The sequence below is a fragment of the Euprymna scolopes genome, chromosome 42, assembly GCF_053919585.1.
Source record: "Euprymna scolopes isolate OS-2025 chromosome 42, ASM5391958v1, whole genome shotgun sequence".
NCBI lineage: Eukaryota > Metazoa > Mollusca > Cephalopoda > Sepiida > Sepiolidae > Euprymna > Euprymna scolopes.
In genome coordinates, this window is record NC_136523.1 from 1,237,029 (window position 1) to 1,261,669 (window position 24,641).

Consider the following 24,641-nt stretch of genomic DNA (forward strand, 5'->3'; position numbering starts at 1 on the left):
GTGAATGAGAATCTTGCAACTCAACTCCCTTAAATGCCTCTAATTTAAAATAGCCCTTACATCTCAGTGGCTTATCTTTACAGGATGAACTTAGAAAAAAAAAAGGATTTAAAGTTTTAAGGTACATATGGGCACAACTTTACATTTGACAATTCAAATATTTTCACATTAAATTTGATCAGTCATTAGATACCAATGAATCAAGTTTTCTGAATTTCAATTTTTTCTTAAGACCCTCTTAAGCCTTAAATGTCATAAATTTTCTAAAATCAAACTGATGTAATGGATTTTGATCAAAATTAGAATAAGGATTCTAGGCATAAGGTTTTTAGTATTTTATATATATACTAGCAAAAGTACCCGTCGTTGACTGGGTTCAAAAACAGCCTACAGAAAATGGACTCTGATTTATGAAAGTATGATAGGTTATGAAAAGGAAGGGTTGTAAATTTGGGTTGAATTTGGGGGTATCAAAACCAAAGCAAAATATGATGAAAGTAAGAATAAAATAGATAAACCCCATAATTTATCATACCATACCTGTTCACACTGAAACACTTATCACAATATTCTGTGGATCTATATTAAAAAACCTTGTTAAACTTTGTGACATATTTCCATTCTATGGAGGTCAGGTGCGAACGAACACCCCATAATTTTATTACACCATATTTCTTCAAACTGAAACATAATTATCAAAGTATACTTATGCAGATAGATATGAAAAGTCTTTATTAAAGTTTGTGCCTATTTCCATTCTATGGAGGCCAGGCGCAAACGTAGACCCTACAATTTTATTATACTATCCCTATTTAAGTTAAAATATACTTATCAAAGTATTCTTATGTACATCTATATCAAAAACACTTGTAAACGTTTTTGTTTTAATTCTTAAATTTTTTATTTCCATACTTTGTGGACCAGGTGCGAACGCAGACTCCACAATTTTAATGAACCACAGTTCTGCCAGATCAAACATACCCATTCCTGTGTCTCAATACATCTTCTATCATTATATGTAATCAGTTTTTTAAAATAGTCAACCATATAGGAGCCTATTCGTGACCAGACACGCACACATTCAGCTTTTTATATATATATATATATATATATATATATATACTAGCAGGCTGCCAAGTATTGCCTGGTCATAAAATACACATAAATATTATATTTTAATTCATACAGAATTCTTATTTATTATCAACAGAAATACTGTAAGTATTAAATGTAACGTTAAATTCCCTAAAAAAATGAAGTAAAAAAACAGAAAGCAACTGAGACATGTGTATGAAAGTATTATGTTTTTTTCTAAGCAGTTCATTTCTTGTAAGTAAAAAAAAATACTTAAACTGAGATCGAAACAAAAACCTAAAAACAGTGAGTCAAGTACGATAACCATTAGGCCAGCTTAACAATATCTTAGAAATGTGTTTACAAACTTACTTATTCTTAACATAAGTAATCTGTCATGTAAACAATTCATACATGCACATCCATGAAACATTTGAGAAAAATAAAAATCCGATGACCCCCACCCCACCCCCACCCCCACCACGTACCAATTTTTCAATTGTGACTACTTAGCAGCCTTTTCATCTGAATGAAAACCAATTAAAAAATTTCAAGTGTATAGATCAAAAATTCATCGAGTACATAGGTTGAGAAGTGTCCTCACACACACATTCTCACTTTTATAGATATATAGATTAAATGCATAAATTAATTACCTGTCCTAGGACAGGTATTTTCTAGTTATGTATAAATATTTGTAGATATTGTGTGGAACATACCTTTTCTGAGAACAAGTTATCGTCGATTTTGCTCTTTTTTTTTAATTTTGCTTTTGTTATTTTATTCTCTTTATTTTCGCCTTTTGTTTTCTTCCTCTTGAAACCATTTCTTCTAAATAAATTTAAAAACATATCAATTTTGAACAGAAATATTAAGAAAACAATTGGTATGGCGACATTTTATAGAAATATGATTACGATTTTAAAGATGATTTTAAAAATTAATCAAAAATGATTAAAAAAAAACGATTTTAAAAAATGATTAAAAGAATGAAAAAAAAATGATTTAAAAAATTATTAAAAGAATGAAAAAAAAAAACGATTTTAAAAAATGATTAAAAGAATGAAAAAAAAATGATTTTAAAAGATAATCATTGTAAAATGATTAAAAAAATGATTTTAAAGAAAATTGAGTTGACATTTTATAGAAATATGATTACAATTTTAAAAATTAAAAAGATGATTTGAAAAATGAATAAAAAACGATTAAAAATGATTTTAAAAATGATTGAAAAAACAATTTTAAAAAATAATTTAAAAATGAATAAAAATAATTTTTAAAGATAAAAATGATTTTAAAAAATGATTTAAAAAATGATTTTAAAGAAAAGTTATTAAAAAAAATGAGTTGACATTTGATAGAAATATGGTTGAAGATATTGCCAAGGTTGCTGCAAAAAAGGTGAGCTCTCTACCATGCTAGAAAATTACTCACATGAGAGAGTATCCAGTTTCTCTATCAAGCCACCATTCACCCATACATGGAGAATTGTTGCCACATTCAGGCTGATGCACCTATTACTAGTTTCTCTATGGTTCAAAAAAGAATCTAATAGGTCTCACACTACAAAACAAACGCCTACCCCTGTCCCATTGATGCAACGTCACATCCTTGTGCCTATTTTACAAGTAGTTTAATGGAATGTGCTCTGATGAACTTGTCGCACTTGTGTCCATTTGACATCTATAATAGAAATCTCACCTGCCTGTTTAAATGTATGTATATATGTATGTTTGTATGTCTGCCTAAAACTTTCGACAGAGGCGATTGATTTTCATGAGATCTGTATTGTTTTGAAGCTCGACCTTTCGAACGACAAATATTCAGAAATTGGCCAAAAATATTAATTCTTTCACTCTCAATTGGGCACTTTTCTACAGGGAGGGGTCGCTTTTTTGCCGATATTTTCAAAAGTCATCCCTTCTTTTTGATTGTCTAGCTTTAATTCAAACCTATGTCACTTCCGGTTTGGCGATAGGCGCAACAGCAAAGACATTATGCTTTGTTTTTTTTACGTTCTTTGCCTCCTTCGTGGTATGAGTTTCAGCCTGCCTGCCTACTACCACTTCTTTTTTTTTTTTTTTTTGCTCAACAGGCAATGCCGGGCACTCAGCAGGCTAGTAATAGATAAAATAATAAATATTTTAAATACCCCCAACTAACCCAACTAACCCAACTAACCCAACAAGCAACAAAATCCCTCATCTCTTCACTGAAAAGAGATTTCTAAAAGCTGCAAAGTCTTTTACTTTAATAGTTTCTTCTCTCAAGCTGCAAGACTTTGGAATTCCCTCCCGGTCTCCTGCTTTCTTAACTGTACTGGTATGCAGAAGTTTACGTGTAAGACATCGACTCCCTACATAATATCCTTGATATGGTCTCAAGTAGTAGCCCCTTATGTCCAAATGGCACTGTATTTTGTTTGAGGTGAATATGAATAAAAACTATAAAATGATTGTGAAACACTCCCAAAAATGCCAGCTATTTTAATAAAATGCATAATTCTTTTTGCAATCCATTTGCATATATATATATATATATATATATATATATATATATATATATGTAAGTATTTAATAATTATTATAGTAAATAATTATGTCAGCCCCTTTAAGAAACTTGTTTCTTATTGTTGAGCACTTTCAGTTGAAATAAAAAAATCGGTCAATTTAGCTCTTATGTGCAGATCATCATATGATTAGATCACTCTGACAGATGTCAAAAGCATTTAAAAAAAAAAAAAAAAAAAAGAAATGTTTAAATTTCAACAGTATTTCCCACGGTTAACAGTAGCCGAATGGATTTAGTCCTTGCTAATGAAACCGGAGATGGCTTCTGATGCCGGGTTCGGATCTGCACTGATGATTCCCTAAAAGATGAAACCTGATGATTCCCTAAAAGATGAAACACTAGTGTCTGTAAGTAGTAAATAATTATTATAGCAAATAATTATATATATATATATATATATATATATATATATATATATATATATATATATATATAATCTTTAGTTATTCATATGTTGTATTTTTCCTGAAGTAGAAAATGCTGATATTTTTTCTGTACATTTAGAATTATTTTCTAAATATTTATTGAATTGAAAAGTGTCTAAAAACTGTTACCCGAAGGTCATAACCGCTAACGTTGTTAATCTAAAATAGTTTGTCATTTTTCTTCTTCAGTTAAAAAATAAGATCGTAATAAGGTAGTAACCATGTTTCTGTTTTTAGCTTATAAGTCAAAGAATGTTTTTAGCTCATAAGTCAAAGAATGTTTTTAGCTCATAAGTCAAAGAATGTTTTTAGCTCATAAGTCAAAGAATGTTTTTAGCTCATAAGTCAAAGAATGTTTTTAGCTCATAAGTCAAAGAATGTTTTTAGCTCATAAGTCAAAGAATGTTTTTAGCTCATAAGTCAAAGAATGTTTTTAGCTTATAAGTCAAAGAATGTTTTTAGCTTATAAGTCAAAGAATGTTTTTAGCTTATAAGTAAAAGAATGTTTTTAGCTTATAAGTAAAAGAATGTTTTTAGCTTATAAGTCAAAGAATGTTTTTAGCTTTTAAGTCAAAGAATGTTTTTAGCTTTTAAGTCAAAGAATGTTTTTAGCTTTTAAGTCAAAGAATGTTTTTAGCTTATAAGTCAAAGAATGTTTTTAGCTTATAAGTCAAAGAATGTTTTTTGCTTTTAAGTCAAAGAATGTTTTTAGCTTTTAAGTCAAAGAATGTTTTTGAGAATATTTTTTTCTGGTAGGAAGGTAGGTTTTATTTTGTGTGAATAAAAAGGAAAAAGTTAAATTTTAATTAATAAATTATATATTTTATAAATACTTATCAAATCTTTTAAGAATTTACTTATGCTGATTGTAACTGTCCGGTAAAGCTTGTTTAATCATTCTAGTAATCAAAGGAATGACTATTATTATTAATAGACATGGGTATTCCAATATTCACTTATTCTTAGAATACTTTCAGGACGCCATTTTGAATGCAAGTGAAAGTAAAGGAGTGGTTATTATTTTTTTTCCTTTAAATATAGTGTAGTATGCTGGAATTAGTTATATTGAAAAAGTTAAATAATAAATGATGACCTAAAAATAATTATACAGATTAAGGATAGAACACTGATGTGAGAGGAATGAGAGGACTTCATGTATAGAGAGTGAAAGTGTTTGCTACTTTGTCAGGCTACGTATTTGAGAGAAGTTTGTATGAAAGAAATGTAATAATTTTTGAATGGGGATGAAATGCTTTAGGAATTATTTCAATTGATGGGTATAAAGGATTTGTTTAGGAAGCATTTAGTTATTTTCCTATTGAAACTTTATGCAGGGAAAATTGGGATCATTTTATCATATAGCAAATTACCTTTTTTTTTTTTTTTTTTACACAGTGATCACCACTTATCAAGGCCCGGAAGCCACTCAGGGATAAGGGTTATTGCAAGTACATTACGTTAGTGAGGAGATTTGATGAAGTGTTTACTTAAGGGGGCGGTTCATTAGGAATTTGTTAACATTAGACTTGAAGACATCCAAGTTGTAGTCCGGAGGGAAGCAGGCAGACGGGACAGAGTTCCACAGGCGTGCAGTTCTAAGAAAGAAGCTTTGTTCATGAAATCCGTGTTTTGATTTAGGCACAGATATAGAGTGGGGGAAATTTTTCACAGTGGATTCAGCTAGACGGGTGTTTTTCGTGAAAGATTGGCGAGGGGGGACCAGGGATTGGAGTTCAGACGAGCACCTGCCATGAAAATAACGATAAAACAAGGATAGGCTTGCAACGTCTCTTCTGTGGGAGAGGGGTTGCAGGGTAGAGAAAAGGGCATCCCCCACTAAACCACGAAGTCTATTTTGTACTCTGTCAAGGCATGATAGGCTGTTTTTGGCAGCTCCTGCCCAGATATGGCAACAGTATTCCATCCTTGGCTGTACTTGGCTTTTATATAGATAGAGAATTGCATCAGTAGTGAGATATCTTCTGGAGCGGTAGAAGGATCCCACCATCTTTCCAGCGACCTTGGCAACAGACTTCTTTAGTGTTACATAGAAAAAGGGGTACATACTTCATTCTATAATAAATAAGCAATGTTATATAAATAAATATATCTATTCCATTACATAGACTTTAGCAAATAAAAAAAACACGCTTTTTTTTTTCCTAGCCTCCCGACAAAACCATATCAAGCAAATAGCAAATCCCTATTTATTTTTCTCCGCATAAAGACAGAGTTAGACAGAAAGTTATTTTGTAATATGGAAGAAAATCCAGCTCTTTAAAAAGGGGCATTTTGGATTATGACAAAAATTCAAATTGTCTCATTCTAGAAAAATTTCACCTTCACTGACCGAGAACAGGAAAGTATGAATTTAAAGAGAGATAATTCAGTAAGCGTTTTTAAGTCACCAGAAATGAAAATTTATGTACGAAAAATATAATTGCTGATCATATGATTTTGTTTGTTTGACTGGCATATCAACCTTATTTGGGTCATTTAATGCTGTATACAAGATTTTAATTTTTGATACTTTTAGAGTCGATTTTCGCTGGGTATATTTGGGTAATGTTTGGGTATAGTTTATTATTTGATGGTATTCATATTTTATGGTAAAGATTTGCTCTTTTTAGGAAATTTAGCATGGTTTTAGGGTTTTCTTTTTTGAAGAGTTCTTTTAAGTTTGTGACCTTGTAGTAGTGTTGACAAATTTGTGTGAGATCATAGCAATCAAGTAAAAAGTGTTTCACTGTATAAAGTTTGTGACATGTTATACATTTTGAGAGTTCTTCACTTTTTGGTATGTGGGAGTGAGTTATGTATGTGTGCCCTATCCGGATACGTGATAAAACTACTTCTTTACATAATTTTCTGGGATTTAGTAGGGTTTTTTTTTTTTTTAAGTATAGGCATAATTTGGAAGAGTTTGTTGTTTTGGAAATTGTTCCAGATTTCTTGCCATTTCTTTGTGATAAAATTGTTTATTGAACTCACTTATTTGGAGTTTTAGGGAATTTTTGGCCACCATCTTTTTCATTTCCACAGAAACCATAGTGACTAGGAATCCAACAGAAGAAGAAATTTTTGTGTTACATGATAGAATGGATCCTTTGTAACAGTTTGATTAACAAGGGATTGTTTAATTTTTTCTTTTTTATTGATTCTAGTACTGATAATGAGTCTACAAATATTATGAATTTCTTGCAATTTTGATTGGTGATAATATCTAGAGCCAAGTTTATGGTTGTAATTTCTGCACTGTTGATTAAGGAGTTATTTGGTAACTTTTCTGCAGAATAGTGTTTTCTGAAATAGCAGCACATTCCACTTTGTTTTGATCTTTGGAACTATCCATGTAAATGTGTGTCCAATGTGGGTAAGAATCCAGAATATTGTTTAGTTTTTCTCTATAGTCTGAGGGGTGAGTATTGGATTAAGAATATATTGTCATGTCTAGTATGACTTTAGGTTGATTTAACAGCCAGGGTGGAAGTTCTGTAAGATTTACCTCATGGATGCTAGTTTGATCGATTGAGTTGTATCGAGATCTATCATATGATTTTACATAATTTTTAGGATGAACATTGATGAAGCATAACTTTTTCCCCTGACATTTTTAATGAATGATGTACACTGATATAAAAAGTATTCAACTTTATATTTTCGATATTGACACATTCCAATTACATTACTTATTATGATAGCTAAACTCTATAATAGTTTCTATCAACTTAGGTTATTATTTGCTCTATATTATCTACTGTGATATCCCTAACAGAATGTCTTCAGAGGGGGTTGTACCATTCAACTGGTCTCTATAAATTTAGCACTATGCAATATACAAAATATAGCCTATCCATAGTGAATGACTGTCCTGCAAAAATCAACTCTCTCCAACAAGTCATCCGCACAATATGTTTACGCTGGCTGGGCCATGGCCACCATGATGAATCTGGAGAGTTCATCTTTGAAGCAATTGTCTCATCTCCCTTACAAGTTTGGATCACAAAAAAATTGATGTCATGGACCACAAAAAATTGGTGTCATGGACCACAAAAAAATTGGTGTCATGGACCACAAAAAAATTGGTGTCATGGACCACAAAAAAATTGATGTCATGGACCACAAAAAAATTGATGTCATGGACCACAAAAAAATTGATGTCATGGACCACAAAAAAATTGATGTCATGGACCACAAAAAAATTGATGTCATGGATCACAAAAAAATTGATGTCATGGACCACAAAAAATTGGTGTCATGGACCACAAAAAATTGGTGTCATGGACCACAAAAAATTGATGTCATGGACCACAAAAAAATTGATGTCATGGACCACAAAAAAATTGGTGTCATGGACCACAAAAAAATTGATGTCATGGACCACAAAAAATTGGTGTCATGGACCACAAAAAATTGATGTCATGGACCACAAAAAATTGGTGTCATGGACCACAAAAAATTGGTGTCATGGATCACAAAAAATTGATGTTATGAACCACAAAAAAATTGGTGTCATGGACAACAAAAAATTGGTGTCATGGACCACAAAAAATTGATGTCATGGACCACAAAAAATTGATGTCATGGACCACAAAAAATTGGTGTCATGGACCACAAAAAATTAGTGTCATGGACCACAAAAAATTGGTGTCATGGACCACAAAAAATTGATGTCATGGACCACAAAAAATTGGTGCCATGGACCACAAAAAAATTGATGTCATGGACCACAAAAAAATTGATGTCATGGACCACAAGAAATTGATGTCATGGACCACAAAAAATTGATGTCATGGACCACAAAAAAATTGGTGTCATGGATCACAAAAAATTGATGTCATGGACCACAAAAAATTGGAGTCATGGACCACAAAAAATTGATGTCATGGACCACAAAAAATTGGTGTCATGGACCACAAAAAATTGGTGTCAAGGACCACAAAAAATTGATGTCATGGACCACAAAAAAATTGGTGTCATAGATCACAAAAAATTGATGTCATGGACCACAAAAAATTGGTGTCATTGACCACAAAAAATTGGTGTCATGGACCACAAAAAATTGGTGTCATGGACCACAAAAAATTGGTGTCATGGACCACAAAAAATTGATGTCATGGACCACAAAAAAATTGATGTCATGGATCACAAAAAATTGATGTCATGGACCACAAAAAATTGGTGTCATGGGCCACAAAAAATTGATGTCATGGACCACAAAAAATTGATGTCATGGACCACAAAAAATTGGTGTCATGGACTACAAAAAATTGGTGTCATGGACCACAAAAAAATTGATGTCATGGACCACAAAAAAATTGATGTCATGGATCACAAAAAATTGATGTCATGGACCACAAAAAATTGGTGTCATGGATCACAAAAAATTGGTGTCATTGATCACAAAAAATTGGTGTCATGGACCACAAAAAATTGATGTCATGGACCACAAAAAATTGATGTCATGGACCACAAAAAAATTGGTGTCATGGATCACAAAAAATTGATGTCATAGACTACAAAAAATTGATGTCATGGACCACAAAAAATTGGTGTCATGGACCACAAAAAAATTGGTGTCATGGATCACAAAAAAATTGGTGTAATGGATCACACAAAAAAACCCTGCGTGTACAGAGTTCACTATTAGAACAATGGCGAGGATGGATGGAGCTGATTCAACCTACCCTGAGCGAATGCTGTTTAAGTACAAGTCAGAATGACGGCCCAGGTGTGGTGATGAACCACATCATTCTCGAGATTTCCACGTTAATATGCATGGGCATAAACAGAATATGGCAGATCTGGAGGAATAAACGTTAATCATAAATCTTGCTATTTCACAAGTAGCAGTAGTTTCCGTTACACTCATTGACAAATTAATGGTTTCGTTCTTTGCAGATGATCATATATATTGGATAATGAGAAGGCATAAATGGTTCAGTTGGCGTGCTGCATATGCAAACCAGCCATTAGATAAAATGTTTCACTGTCAATTAATGGGTAACTCAAGAAATCTGTCTACATCTTACGTCTCTGAGAAGAAGGGGAGGGAAGGATAGGATGGTGTCTGCTTATTTCTAGTGAATGTTCATATTTACGGCACCTCAGTTCATTTTTGGTGGATCTATAAAAGAAAAGCAGAAATGTACCTTTTTATATTTTTGTCACATCTCTTGATCATGTCGACTTAGACTAAAAAAAAGCTCATAACAACAACGCAACACATTCTCTGGACAATTTGGACTTTATTGGTTTCACGGTCAAATGGCACACCCCTGTTCTCTACCTATCCTTAGAAGGGAACATGGGAATTTCTCTATTGATTCATCTTCTATATGTTTAACTGCCTCTCATCGCTCCACAAGGATGCTCAATCTGATTTGTGTTTGCCAGATTTGAAACTCAGACTGACTATAAAATCCCCACGTGTGTTTCTATTTATATCAGGGTGTGTGTGTGGGGGCTGTAGTTTACGTTAACTGACTCACACACAAAATACACTCACTGACTTGTCTTGCACATAGGTGCATGCTCTGTCAATTGAAATCCTGGGTTTGATCTATATTATTGGAAACCTTTGCTGACCCCTTTACACTCCCTGGCACAAACAAGTTAGGTTCACTCAGTACCGCACTAACCGCACTATTTTAGTCATGGACTCCATAATGTATATTTATGGATAAAACTAGTTTGTTTTGTCTAAAAACTGATTCCTTATTGTTGCAAAAGCTATCAGGTTGACAAGAAAGTTCTTGCTGTTTTTAACTTTTAAATTCAGATGAACATATCTTGGCGCAAACAAAAATTTATTGATCAAAATAAGCACCATCAGAATCAAGACACTTTTGCCGACGCAAAACAAGTGTATTTCTGCCAGTAATGTAACAATCTAGTACTCTGGTGGCACTGAAGTCACTGAAGGTGTTTTTGAGATTGCTTAGGTTTTTGGAGCATTTCTCACGCAGATAGTCAAGATGCTTGAAAAAGTAGTAGTCGATAAGTGAAAGGTATGGAGAGTATGGTGGATGAGGCAGTTTCATAGCCCAATTTGTTCAACTTTTGCAAGGTCAGTTTAGCAACGTACGGTCAGGCATTGTCATGGAGGAAAATTGGGCCTTTTCTGTTGAAGTTTCTAATGCATTTCATCCATTTGTTGACAGTACTTTGCTACATTCAAAAAACTAATGGATCAGAATGGTAGCAGACCACCAAATAGTCAGCATGACCTGGCTTCGGGAAGTGTTGTGGAGCTTCTTCAGCATCTAACCACTGAGCTGAACATTGCCAATTGTCGTAAAGAACCCACTTTTCATCACAAGTCGCACCCTGGTCGAGAAACAGATCATTCTCCTTGCATAAAAGAAGGGAAGATGACAGTTCATAAAGGCGTTTCTTTTGGTTGTCGTGCAATTCGTGAGGCACCCATTTGTCAAGTTTTTTTCCTTTCCAATCTCTCATAAGTGGTTCAAAATCGTTGTATATGTTACGTCTAATTCAGAAGCTAATTCTCAAACAGTTGTATATGGATTGGCTTCGACTAAGGCTGTTAATTTATCATTGTCAACATCCGATAGCTGACCACTATGCTCACCTTCAAGAATTTTGTCGTCATCACAAAATTTCTTAAACCACCATTGTGCTGTGCATTCAGTAGTGGTTCCTGGGCCAAACATTTCATTGATATCGTAAGCAGTTTTTCAGCCTTGCTTGAATTTAAATAAGAAAATTGCGTGAATTTGTTTTTTTTCATCTTATATTTAACCTCCTGAAAAGACATAATTGTTTTAAAACAATCGTAATTTAACTGATTAGATAGAGTGAAAAACGCTCTTTAAAATGATATATAAAGTAAATGTATTATAATGAAAACTTATTTCAAAAATACATCATTTGAAATCAAAATTAAAAATTTCTCAAGAACTTTGTCAACTTAATATCAACTTCTCCATTTGATTTCAGCTAGCATTTAAAAAGAGCAAATATTGGCTTACGTCTGTTTTACTTCCAGAAAGTCACTGTCATCACCAAATGAATTGGAAAGATTGAAGATATTCTCACGGCAAGTATTAAATTTGGAGTCCCAAATGTCCGTTTTGATAACACGATTTTTGTGTCGACCATAAGTCTTCATTAATTTATCCGGACCTTTCTCCATGATCTGATAAAAAAAAAAAAATATATATATATATATATATAAAGGAGAAAATATTTTAATTGAAAAAGAAATAAAAAAGAAAATGAAAATTGCAAAAGGAAATAAAAAATAAAAAAAATAATAAAAAAATGAAAAATATAAAAAAGAAACTGAAAAAAATATAAAAAAGAAACTGAAAAAATAAAAAAGAAACTGAAAAAGAAAATAATAAAAAAATGAAAAAGAAAATGAAGAAAGAATAACAGAAAATGAAAAAGAAAATAGTAAAAAAGAAAATGAAAAATAAAACGAAAAAAATAAAATGAAAAAAGAAAGTTAAAATGAAAATTTAAAAGAAAAAAAGAAAATGACAAAAAGAAAATGAAAATTTAAAAAAATCATCATTAAACATTCATTTCTATCATTGGATAGTTTTGTTTGATGGCTCTTCTCTAGGTCCCTGGTCCTAAGATCAACCTTAATTGACATGGTCTACCCTCCCTCTAAATCCATCAACCTCAACAAAGCTATATTCTACTCCAATGGTTGCAGTGAGTGGAAAATATAGAGTTTGCACCAATACACAGATGGGTGCTTTCCTGAAAACGAAATGAAAATAAAAAACAATAAAACAAAATGGAAAAAAAAGGAAAAAATTTTAAAGAAAATTAAAATGAAAGAAAAAAACAAAAAAAAACAATGAAAAATATACAGTAAAACAGAAAATGTAAAAAAATGCAGAAAAAAAAGAAAATGAAAATAGAATAAAATAAAATGAAATAAAAGAATGAAATAATAAAGAAAATGAAAGAAACACAACAAAATGGAAAAAAAATAAAAAAATGAAAAAGAAAATAAAAATGAAAAAAAATGTAGAGTAAAACAGAAAATAAAAAATGCAAAAGAAAGAAAAATGAAAAAGAAAATAGAATAAAATAAAATGAAATAAAAGAATGAAATAAAAAGAAAAAATGAAAAAAAAAATGAAAAAGTAAAATGAACAAAATGAACAAAAATGAAAGAAAATATAAAGGAAATAGAAAAAAGAAAAAAATAAATGATAAAGCTTAAAAAAGAAAAAAAACGAAAAATAAAAAAACATGAAGAGAATAAAACAAAACAAAAATGAAAAAGAAAGAATGAAAATAAATGAAAAATGAAAGAAATAATAAAAAATGAAAGAGAAAATGAAAAACGAAAACACGCGAAAAAGAAAAAAATGAAAAAGGAAAAACAAAATGAAAAAAGGAAAAGGAAAAACAAAATGAAAAAAGGAAAAGGAAAAACAAAAATGAAAAAGGAAAAGGAAAAACAAAAAAAAAAAGGAAAAATGACAAAATTGAAAAGAAAATGAAAACAAGAAAATAGAAAAAAAAAATTAAAATTAAAAAAAAAAATGAATATGAAAAAGGAAATTGATGAAATAAAATAAAAAGAAGATAAAGAAAAAAAATGAAAAGAAAGTAAAGAAAACCCAGCCACGCGTGTGTGGTCCTCCTCTGGTGCTGCATGTAAGATGATGCCACAAAAAAAAAGTGAAGAAATGATGAATGTGAGAAGTGTGAAGGGTTTTACTTAGTCCTAAAAACAAATATTACTTCCGTCATAGTTAAAAATTGAGTAATTTGATTTGAACTTATACACATTTTTTCGCTCTTTTTGGCCCAATCATGGTGCCTGGGCATCCTAAAAAATTATGGTGCTTTCGGGGGTACTCCCCCAACCACTTCTCACAATTGCAATTCAATCGTCCCAAGCAACACGCTTTCCCCTGTTGGACTCGTCAACTTTGGGAACACCTGTTTCTTCAATCCTGTGATGCAAAACTTTTCTTGTGACCCCTTTTTGAGCTTCTGGGAACGCCAAATCCTTAGTGAAAATAGACAAACAGTGCAGTTTCATGCCTTAAGACATGTATATTTGAATTCAGCACCATGGAAAACCATTATATAGACATGCATATCAGGTTTTTGTGTAATATGAAAAAAGAGCTCCAAAATGACATGTTTGTTTTAGCCCTAAAAGTACCAGAGGGATGGGAACCAGAATTTTGCCAAGGTCACACATACTGAACTTATATTAAGAACAATGGCCTTCACATTTTGGCCAAGTTTCAGGAAAATCTAATGGGTGGATCAAACGCTATGGGGCAAAAAGTGTCATTTTTGCCCATTTTGGAGCCTTTTTTTTTTTTTTACCTCTTTTGAGCCCTTAGGGACACTGAATCCCAGTGTAAATGGATAATGGTGCAGTTTCAGGCCTTAAACATGTATATTTGAGTTGATCATCATGTAAAAACTACTATATAGTTAAACATATCAAGTTTTTGTTGAGAAATATGAAAAAAGAGCCACAAAAGTCTCCGGGGACATGAATCAAATTTTGCCAGGATCACCCATACTGGATTTTATATTAAGAACAATAGGCTCCACATTTTTAGCCAAGTTTCAGAAAAATCTAATGAATGGATCAAAAGTTATGGGGCAAAATGTGTCATTTTTGGCCATTTGGGGGCCATTTTCGACCCTTATGAGCCCCTGGGGACGCAACGTGAATTTTTTGCAAAAAAATATTTTTTATTGTGCACATCTATTTAATGAAATACAATTTGTGGCAAAAGTAACCCAGGCATGGGGTTTAACCCTCTCTCGGTGATGGACCTGTAGATCTTCTCAGATCATCCACTTAGGAGAAGGAAAACTTTGAAGCTAACCCTGTGGTACTGACCTTATACGTCTTGTCACTAAATAAAGGGGAAGGAAGCCTCTTCAGTCCTGGTTGATGACCTTCCTAGAGCTAGTGATTTGAACAAAATTACTGGTTTGCAAACTTAAACTACTAAAGGAGTACATAAGCTCTGCCTATCACTCGGCTTTCATACTCCTTTGCCAATTAACCAGGCGCGATCACAGAGACTCGACAGAAACTCCCAACGTGTGACCTTGTTTCCTGACTAGAGCAATGAATGTCATTCTTCAATCCCGCCACATTCCCATCCCCTAAAACTAGGCATCTTAGGGGTGGTTGACTGCCATATATTTCAATGCAATTGGATTGGGTTGATTTTTTATCTGACTGGTTGGGGGTACCAGTTTGACAGTTTATCTGGCTGCTGTATTAGGTACAGGAGCCCTAACTCTTTGGTAGCGGCTGCTCCATCATCAATTGCATAATATCGGGATGGTTGTAGTGGCATGTTGTGCATGAAAAGGACCCGGCACCCATCTCTGATGGGCTTTCCCGGGGCCACAATCCTGGAGATTAACAGTCGGCTGATGGTTTACTTATGTTGCAATGTTTGGTATTTTACGCAACCACTTTGTCCAGCACCACCTCTCGCCCTAAGCTGAAACTTGTAAATAAAATGACAGTTCAATCACAAATTATTGCTGCAATATTTGTGGTTTATAGCGGATAGCCTTTATTTTACTAAAAGCACAATAGCAGTTGTTCTACTCGATAAATTTTCGTAATTTTTTGGATATATTACTATTTTCGACATAACATTTAAGTGCGTAATATTGTTTTTGCTTAAAACGATATATTTTTTAAATCGATTTGTCGACTAACAAGCATTAAATATAAAATCATTTTGATTTTGATGTTTATGTATTTCGGGGTAGGCAAAAGTCGGTTTTGTCCGGTTCAATACCCTGAACTTGTCTTGGATACTTATTCCTAAAAATACAAACTGGCAATTCTCTAATGATATAATAGGCAATTGTATATAGAAAAGAAAGAAGAAAAAAATGAAAAAGATCAAAACAAGTGGAATCGTCAGATAATCATCAACAAACAATCTAATTAAATAAAAAATAAAAAATGTTTAAATATAAGGTCAATGTGCACTCGTTGTCCAACCTGCAAAGGGTGTTTATTCTGAAAGTTGCTCTCCTCTACATGGAGGTATTCCGAAAGAAGTTTGGGGGGGGGGTATTCCGAAAGGCATTCTCTTATTTTCAACCTCCCCATGTTAAGAACGGCTTTCGGAATAAACACCCATTGCAGGTTGGACAAAACCAGTGCATATTGACGAAAAATAATGATAAATAAGATTAAATATAAAAATACTAAAAGTTATACACAACAAGAACTAAGTTGGTAAACGTGTGGTTAATAAACAAAAACAAAACAAATGTCAAAATAATATAAATAATAACCTTGTATAAAATAAAGACGATAATAAAAAGTTTGGCAAGGTAGGAAGAAATATAAATAAAATCGCATAACATTAGATCCCAATATTTTTTGAATACGTTTTTTTTTGTATTTGTTTTCGTTAAACGTGTTTCTATACATAAAGGCAAATTTCATTGGCTTTAATATCCTTAAATATACAGTTGTTGTGACAATACGTATATAAACAAAAGGACGAACCTGAATGATTTCTTTTTTTAAACATCGGAGCTTTAAAATAAACATGATGCTTTCAATTTCAAACAAAATTAAGCAAAAAGAAGGTGGAATTTGAATTTCGCGGACTTCCGGTTTGACAAACTTTCAAATTATATGAACTTCCGGTAAGGGAGATCATCCACGTATTTCTTAAAAAAAAAAAACAACTAATTTACACTTCAACTAAAGTTCAACAATGAACTATGAATTAAATTAGGTATTATCACCACCACCGGTGGCCCTGGTATTATTCGAGCCATGATGCACCTTATGCTGCCCCCTCCTCCCAATGAAATTCTTATTTTTTATAGGCGTTTTAGATGTTAGCAATAATAAAAAGTTGTTTCTTTTACCGCCAACTTTTATGTTGTTAACTTATAATAAAAATAAAATAAAAATATTTTAGAATCTCATATAAATTTTAAATGATCACCGTCTTACGAACCAGATAGGGTTTTTAACTATATGTTACCATTATTTCTTGGCAATTTTCTTAATTTCATGGAGATTAATTTTCGTGTGTGTGTGTGTGTGTGTATGTGTACGTGCCTGCGTGCGTACGTGCGTGCGTGTGTGTGTGTGTGTGTTTTTCTACAAACAAAACATTAAACCAAAAACATATTATAAATAAAATAATTACTTTTTGAGTAGTTTTTTATGAATGCATTTTTATGAATAAATAGTGGCCACCATTCTACTCACCCACGCTCAACACTCTGCCAGAATTACTACCCATTCTAAATCGCTTGGGTTGGTCCAGCTATTTTTTGGAGGTCTTCTGTTTAGGGGTTCCAATTTGAGAGGAAGATTTTGGCAAGAACCAGTTTTAGGATGATATTTTTTAGTGTGTAGAGGACTAGGATATATAAATCCTAATCCCGCTACAAAAGAAAAATAATGAAACGAATGGAAGGAAGGAAACAAAAACTCAATTGCTGGATAAAATAAACATGTCGTTTATTTACTGTTGAAAAATGAATGTTTTAGATTGTTTGAACATGTTTTCCCTCACATATACACTCACATGTACGCACGCACGTACGCACACACACACACACACGCACTCATATACACAACCTTATACACACACTCACATTCATGCACATACACACACCCGAGCTGTGACGTCACTTCCTTTTAAGTGAAAACCAGACATGCGCACCCAGAACACTAACTCCAGTATAAAAGTCAACAAAACCTGTCAACTTCCCTTTTTCGTCCAAACCATCGTTCAACCTGTTGAGTCGACGAACCGACCGCACGTCCTAACGTCACTTTCCCTGCTACTGTAATGTGGGATAAGCGCACGTACACTTTATACGCTTTCTCTCTCCATGAACTGGATTGACTTTCTCACTCTATCTCCCCTTCGGCTTTGGTCCATCAACACAGACATGTGCGCGACTCTCTACTGAGCTTAACCCTCTCTTTCTACAGGCTGGCTTACCGCTTCGTGTTTCTCTATTGCATTCCCCTTTCCTTCCACACGCGTAGTCATCAACGGCCGAATGAACACGTGTACATCCAAGACTTTCATTTCTTAACAGAAAATAAACAACATGTTTATTTTATTCCAGCATTTGAGTTCTTTGTTTCCTTCATTCAATTCGTTTCATTATTTTTTCTTGTAGCGAGTTAGGGTATTTATATCCTGGTCCACAACAAGATATAACACGTGTTCATGTCCGCGTTCGGGTGTAACTATCATTTGTTGCGGGACTGGTGGTGTAGAAAAAAAAGGAAATGTGTGTTCATCTCATGTTCGGGTCACTATCATTTGTTCGCGCATGGGAAGAGAAGTGAGTAATGTAGTGGAAATGGGAATGATAGTCCAGCGTGTAGACAAAGACATGTTAGCAGTCAGCTACACGGAGGTGTTCTCCGGCACAAGTTGTTGATAGAGAGAAAGAAAGAGTGAGAATGTCAATCCAGTTCATGGAGAGAGAAAGCATATAAAGTGTACGTACGGTCTGTTAGCTTTTTGTCCCACATAAGTGACGTGAGGCACGCGCGTGCGCATGCCTGCCAAAAAGGCACATTGTCGGTCCGTAGACCGCCCAGCTCGGAAGCTGGTCCGAAAAAGGGCTGGAAACAGCTTGTCTCTTGCTTTTATAGTTGTTTCCAGTGGTCTTTTGCGCATGTGTGGATTTCCTTTGAAAGGGGAAGTGACGATGTCCATGTGTGCGTACATGTGCGTACGTTAGCGTGTGTTTATACACGTGAATGTGAGTGTATGTACGCGAACGTGAATATATGTACATGTGTGGACGTGCACGCGTATGTTTGTGTGCGCGTATGTATATGACAAGTAATATGGCTTGAAATGTGAATGCGTGTTTTTGTGTGAGACTAGAAAAGGTTCGTGCAAGTGAAACCTGCTTTTAGATTTAAACTCAAATGTAAGATAGAAGATAAACACAAACAAAATAATGAATTCAAAAGCATAAATTCACAAAAGAGATATTTTATATGTGTTTAAAATGGAAGTTTACACATATAGAAAAACACAGAATGTTTGTTAATATTTTATTATAAAACAAAGGGTATTTTTTAGCTGAGATATCTAAGTTGGTAATTTAAGGCTGTGAATTATTTACCAGCCTGAAAAATTGTGATCAAAACTTCTACATTCAATTACACAAATTATATTTAATTAAAAGTTCCAGTAGATATCTCACTGCTGATGCAATTCTCTATCTGTATAAGAGCCAAGTACATCCAAAGATGGAGTACTGTTATCACATCTAGGCAGGATAAGCTGCTAGAAGCAGCTTATCCTGCCTTGACACAGTTCAAAATAGATTTTATAGCCTAGTGAAGGATGCCTTTTTCTCTTCCCGGCAACCTCTTTCCCACAGAAGAAATGTTGCAAGCCTGTCTCTGTTTTATCATTATTTTTATGGCAAGTGCTCGTCTGAGCTCCAATCTATGGTCCCTCTGGCCTGACTTTCATGAAAAACACTTGTCTAGCTGAAACCACTATCAATAATTTCCCTCATTCTTTATCTTTTTTTTTATTATTTCATTTTTACCTCAAACAAGGCACAGTGTCACTTTGATGTAGAGGGCTACTATTAGGGCCATATGTTACAGGGATACTATGTAGGGAGTTGAGCAGTAAGATGTCTGTTCACATTACACTTGAACTTCTGCATGTCAGTACAGTTGGGAAAGCAGGAACCCGTAAGGGAGTTCAAAAGTCTAGCAGTTCTGGGGAAGAAGCTATTAGAGTGGAAGGCCTTCTTACATTTAGGGATCTCTACTGTGTAGGGGTGGAACTTTGCTGCTGATTGGATTTCTTAGGGGTATTTACATCGAGGGAGTATAAGGACTTGTAGTTTATCAGAGCATCCACCATTAAAATACTTGGGATGCAAAATTTTGTTGATGGGACAGAGGCCTAGATGACAGTTCAGGACCTATCAGGTTGGCGACTCTCTTTTGAACGCTGTCCAGAAGCAAGAGACTAGTAGCAGATGAATCAGCCCAAACGTGACAATAATACTACATTCATTGGCGAATAGTGGCCTGTACAGGATACTTTCAGGTGTAAGTAACTTTCTAGCACGGTAGAGAGAGCCCACCTTCCTCGCAGTGGCCCTGACAATGCTCTCAATGTATCTGTTCCAACTTATGTTCCTTGTGAACGTTAAGCCAAGGAGTTTGAAAGGAGCACTTTCAGGTAATGTATCTTTAGCTATAGCTATTGGCGGAAGAGAAAGTTTCTTGTATATATTGAAGGCAGACAGCGAAACGTCAAACCCTAAACCCTGCAAGAATTGAAAGAAAACATCAGGAACGAAATAAGGGAGTTAAATAGCAATCCAGAGATTCTGCAATCCATCATGAATAATGTTTTGGAAAGAGTACAAATATGCGAAGCTGAAAATGTACAACATTTAAAAGACATTATTTTTCATAAATATTGTTTGAATTTTGCGTTTTCTTTTTAAAAATTTCCCAATGTCTTAGTCAGATTGTGTTAAAATTAAAGAAAGATATCATCAACAAATGAAGAATCTATTTAAGTTCAAAACCCTTCAGTGACTTTTTGTACACCCTGTATATAAAAGAAATAAAATATGATTTGGGTAAATAATTTGCGATTCTAACATACAATGTAATTAACTGATAAAATTTCTAATTGAATTATCTCCCTTTAACTGGGCCAATTAATAGGTTATGCAGATTAAAGAATCGTCTCCTAGAATAGAAAATTACTTTTTAATTGAGTCGTTATCAATTTAAATTAAAGTATACAGAGTTATTTGATATACAGCTATGATTTTAAATGTATATAGAAATGTTTACACCATAAAATTATCACGTTGTAAATTACCAAACAATTTAACCTAAGAAAAAAAAATTAAATGCAATTTATTAAAAGTAAGTACTTTCATATACACTACCTGTGTAAACCCATTTTAGATATTACCCAAATTAACATATTACAGGAAATAAATATAATATAAAATAGATAAAGTTATATTATTAGATAAATATAAATAATTTCTTTGTATGACGTTTCTGAATTTTTGAGATGAGGATTGGTTATTTGTATTATTTGGATTCATCAGACTACTGTTCTCATCTTTAGTGTCATTTTAACAACGTTCCGGTTGATATAACCTCCGACTTTCTTCAGGTGTATCGTGTCGAACTCGGGAATGTGGATGAAATTTCGAGCAGAACCCTTTATTTACTTCACAGGGTTAGCGTGCTCTTGTTCCATCAGCCATGACTGGATAGAGATCCTAAGTTTTTTTATCAAGGCCCGGAGACCACTCGAGGATAAGGGTTTATGGGTATACATTAATCAATGGGATCATAGCGTAGTAATCATAAGTAGTGGAAATTTTGTAAATTGGATTACTTAGGGAGACGGTTCATCAAGAACTTGTTTACGTTGGACTTGAAGACAATTAAATTGTTGCCAGCTGGAAAGCAGGCAAACGGATGAGAATTTCACAGGCATGCAATTCTAAGAAAGAAGCTTTGTTTATGGAATCTACGTTTAGGTTTAGGTGCAGATAAAGAGTGTGGGAAATTATTGACAGTGGTTTTGGCTAGACGAGTGTTTTTCATGAAAGTTTAGCGAGAGGGGACCATAGATTGAAGCTCAGATGAGTACTTGCCATGAAAATAACAATAAAGCAGAGACAGGCCCGCAATGTGTCTTCTTTGGGAAAGAGGTTGCAGGGAAGAGAAAAGAGCATCCTTCACTAAGCTACAAAGTCTATTTTGAACTGTGTCAAGGCAGGATAAACTGCTTCTACTAACTCTTGCTTAGATGTAGCAATAGTACTCTATCATTAGCTGTACCTGGCTTTTATAATTGTATTTTTCGGTCGCCCACACTTCAGGAGAATATCACTTTTTACGACTGATTTTTCCAAGTATTCTAACCACTGCATCACAGGCCCTTGCAGACAATTATAGTATATATTTTAGGAGCCTTAAACCTCTTTCATTTCTAGTTGTAAATATCACTATTTATTAATAATTCTTACTATATATTAACATATATCTATACATATTAATGTTTTTACTTATTACTTGTACATATTATCTATTGTTTATAATTAATGGTTCCCATATTGTATTAAATTCAATACTAGGTCTACTTAGTAATTGATTATTCCCCAACATATGTCATCTTACACTCCGCCTTTCTTCTCTGTCTATAATTTTTACTTTGTCCCATAATGGTAGATGGTTTCCCTTTTCCTTCCAGATATGGTCAGCTATACCTGGCTTTTCAGACTCTCTGTGTACCACGGCTTTTTGATGTTCTTCTAACCATACTTTCAGTGGAATTTTTTTTTGTACCAATAATGGTGCACCCCCCCTTGTTTACATTTATTATTTTTTATCTGGTTCTTATATATGATTTTCTGTATTTCATATCCTTTATGATTTTTAGTTTCGTATATTTTGGATTTGTACGAAACTCCCTTTAATTTGAGAAAAGGAAAATGCTAGCTCTGATGATGTCACGAGCCCAGCGCGAGATTCTTTCTTTTTTGAAATTCCACAGACGTGGAGATTGGATGACTGGTTCATTGCCCGGTGCTGAAAATGGAATTTTGACGAGCCTCCTTCAAAGAAGAAAACCCGACAAGAACCCCGGGTATGTGACAAGACAGACTTCTGAAAATTATCTACGTGACTACGGTTCTGCACGTATTTTAGAAGGAGTGAAATTATCTTAAAGAAAATACCTTGTTTTACGAGACAAGGAATTTTGGAATCTCCTACAAAGAAGAAAATCTGGTAAAAAAAAGAACCCGGACAAGCGACGCAGTCTTGCTTCTGAAATCCCTCTGTGTGTCTACGGTTTGCACGCAAACATGGAGGGAGAGAAAATTCTAAAAGGACTTTAAACAAAAAAAAGAAAAAGGCACGTGCCTCACTGGCTTTCATTTTGTGAGTATGCTCCTAAAATTAATTTCATATGCGAGTGTGATTAGGAGATACTATTTTGAATATTATTATTGTATTCGTTAATGGGTACACACATCTTCTTTATAAGAACCAGTGTTATTTTTTTCTTTACATGTTACCTTGGTGTTTCATAAGTTTAATGCCCGCAAAGGGAAAAATTTGCAATTAATTTTATTGTGAATAAAGTCTCTTCTTCGTTACAAAGCAAGACCTTTATATTTTATTCTTTACCCTCTCTCCCTCTTTTGTTTCAAGCTGTTTTTTTTTTTTCAGGTTAGTTACTTTAGCGTCGAATTTATCTGGAAGCAAGATAAAATTCCGACACCACATTTACATGGGATTTCATATACACAGTTCTTAGTCATGATTTTTTATGTAGGGGGCGTGACTGTCACTCAACCAATTACTAAGTAGACCTAGTATAGAATTTAATACAATATGGGAAGTAAAATATAATGCATTGATAAAAAGAGGAAGCATGCAATTAAGATGCCAATTGAAATGCCAGAGTCAAAGATAACATCTGGAGTGATAAAACGAAAGTTAGATTGATCCGAGAATCACAAAACCTGGAATCAACAACTTACTAAATTTCTGGCCTAAGCAGCACTTCATAGTTATTATAGTAACTGCTCTACCAGACTGTTGAAGGATGAGAAGGTCACACCAGCATCACTAGTAAAAAGTAATACAACTCACATACCCAAAACATGTGAGACACAACAACCTAGTAAATACAGGCTCATCTGCTGTCTCATTATGTCTTACACGTTCTTCACTGGCCTGGTTATTGACAGCATCTTGAACACCTCTCTTTTGGAGTATAACTGGAAAAAGAACAAGCAGAATGGAAGAGGAAGTGACAACAGCATATTCTTTTCATTGTTTTTACTCTCGAGTATATATCCGACACAGTTAGACACAATTAATCACACTACATAAAAACATATAAGATATCAGTGAATATATACCTGTATAATAATATAATAATATAATAAGGAAAAGAATATGCTGCTGCGATAGTCCTAGTGATTAGACACCAAGAATCAGTTGTTGATTAATAAAACCATCCATGATGTATGAAGAGGCAGGGAAGTCTGGATTGATTACTAAAAGGCATATGATGATGATGTGCGCCACACATGGTTACGACAGTGCCTTGATTTATTTAAGATCAATCCAATAATCAAGAAAACCATAAAGATACAGCACACAACAACGTTATTATGCAAATGGAACAATAACAATCCCTGACATCAAGATCCGAAGAGAAATCCAAGGAAATAATTTATCTTCTTTACTTTTTTGCCTCTTGCAGGAAAACCAGGAGGAGCAGAAGGTATAAGAGGTGTGCTGTGTTTTATGGAGAAAAATGAGATAAGCCACATGAAGTGGCGAGAGTTAATGAACATGAATAGCCAAACTCTAAGGGAAAGGAGTCAGTTTTTCATTCATGTTTGATGAGTGAACCTCCATCAGCAAAAGACGTGCATGTGTATGGAAAAAATGGTGAACAAGGAAAAAAATCTCCCTTGTAAAAAGTTCCTGTGTTGTGAGCCACAATTTTCCAAATTCTAACATGATGGTACATGAAG

At 33.6% G+C, this 24,641-nt stretch overlaps 1 protein-coding gene across 3 annotated transcripts in view; it reads right to left on the reverse strand.

Moving 5' to 3' along the window:
- Nucleotides 1-16,720, reverse strand: part of LOC145266909 (uncharacterized) — a 79,857-nt gene extending 63,137 nt beyond the window's left edge. Inside the window, exons 1-3 of one of the 3 annotated variants that reach the window (XM_080122696.1) lie at nt 16,585-16,720; nt 12,065-12,231; nt 1,794-1,902 (exon numbers count right to left, since the gene is read on the reverse strand). In XM_080122696.1, the coding sequence (XP_079978822.1) occupies nt 1,794-1,902; nt 12,065-12,231; nt 16,585-16,629 (321 nt within the window). In that variant the 5' untranslated portion in view covers nt 16,630-16,720. Of the gene's footprint in view, nt 1-1,793; nt 1,906-12,064; nt 12,232-16,584 lie in introns of all 3 variants that reach the window. The other 2 variants (XM_080122695.1, XM_080122697.1) reach the window with 2 other exon arrangements.
- Between the last annotated feature and the right edge of the window lie 7,921 nt (nt 16,721-24,641).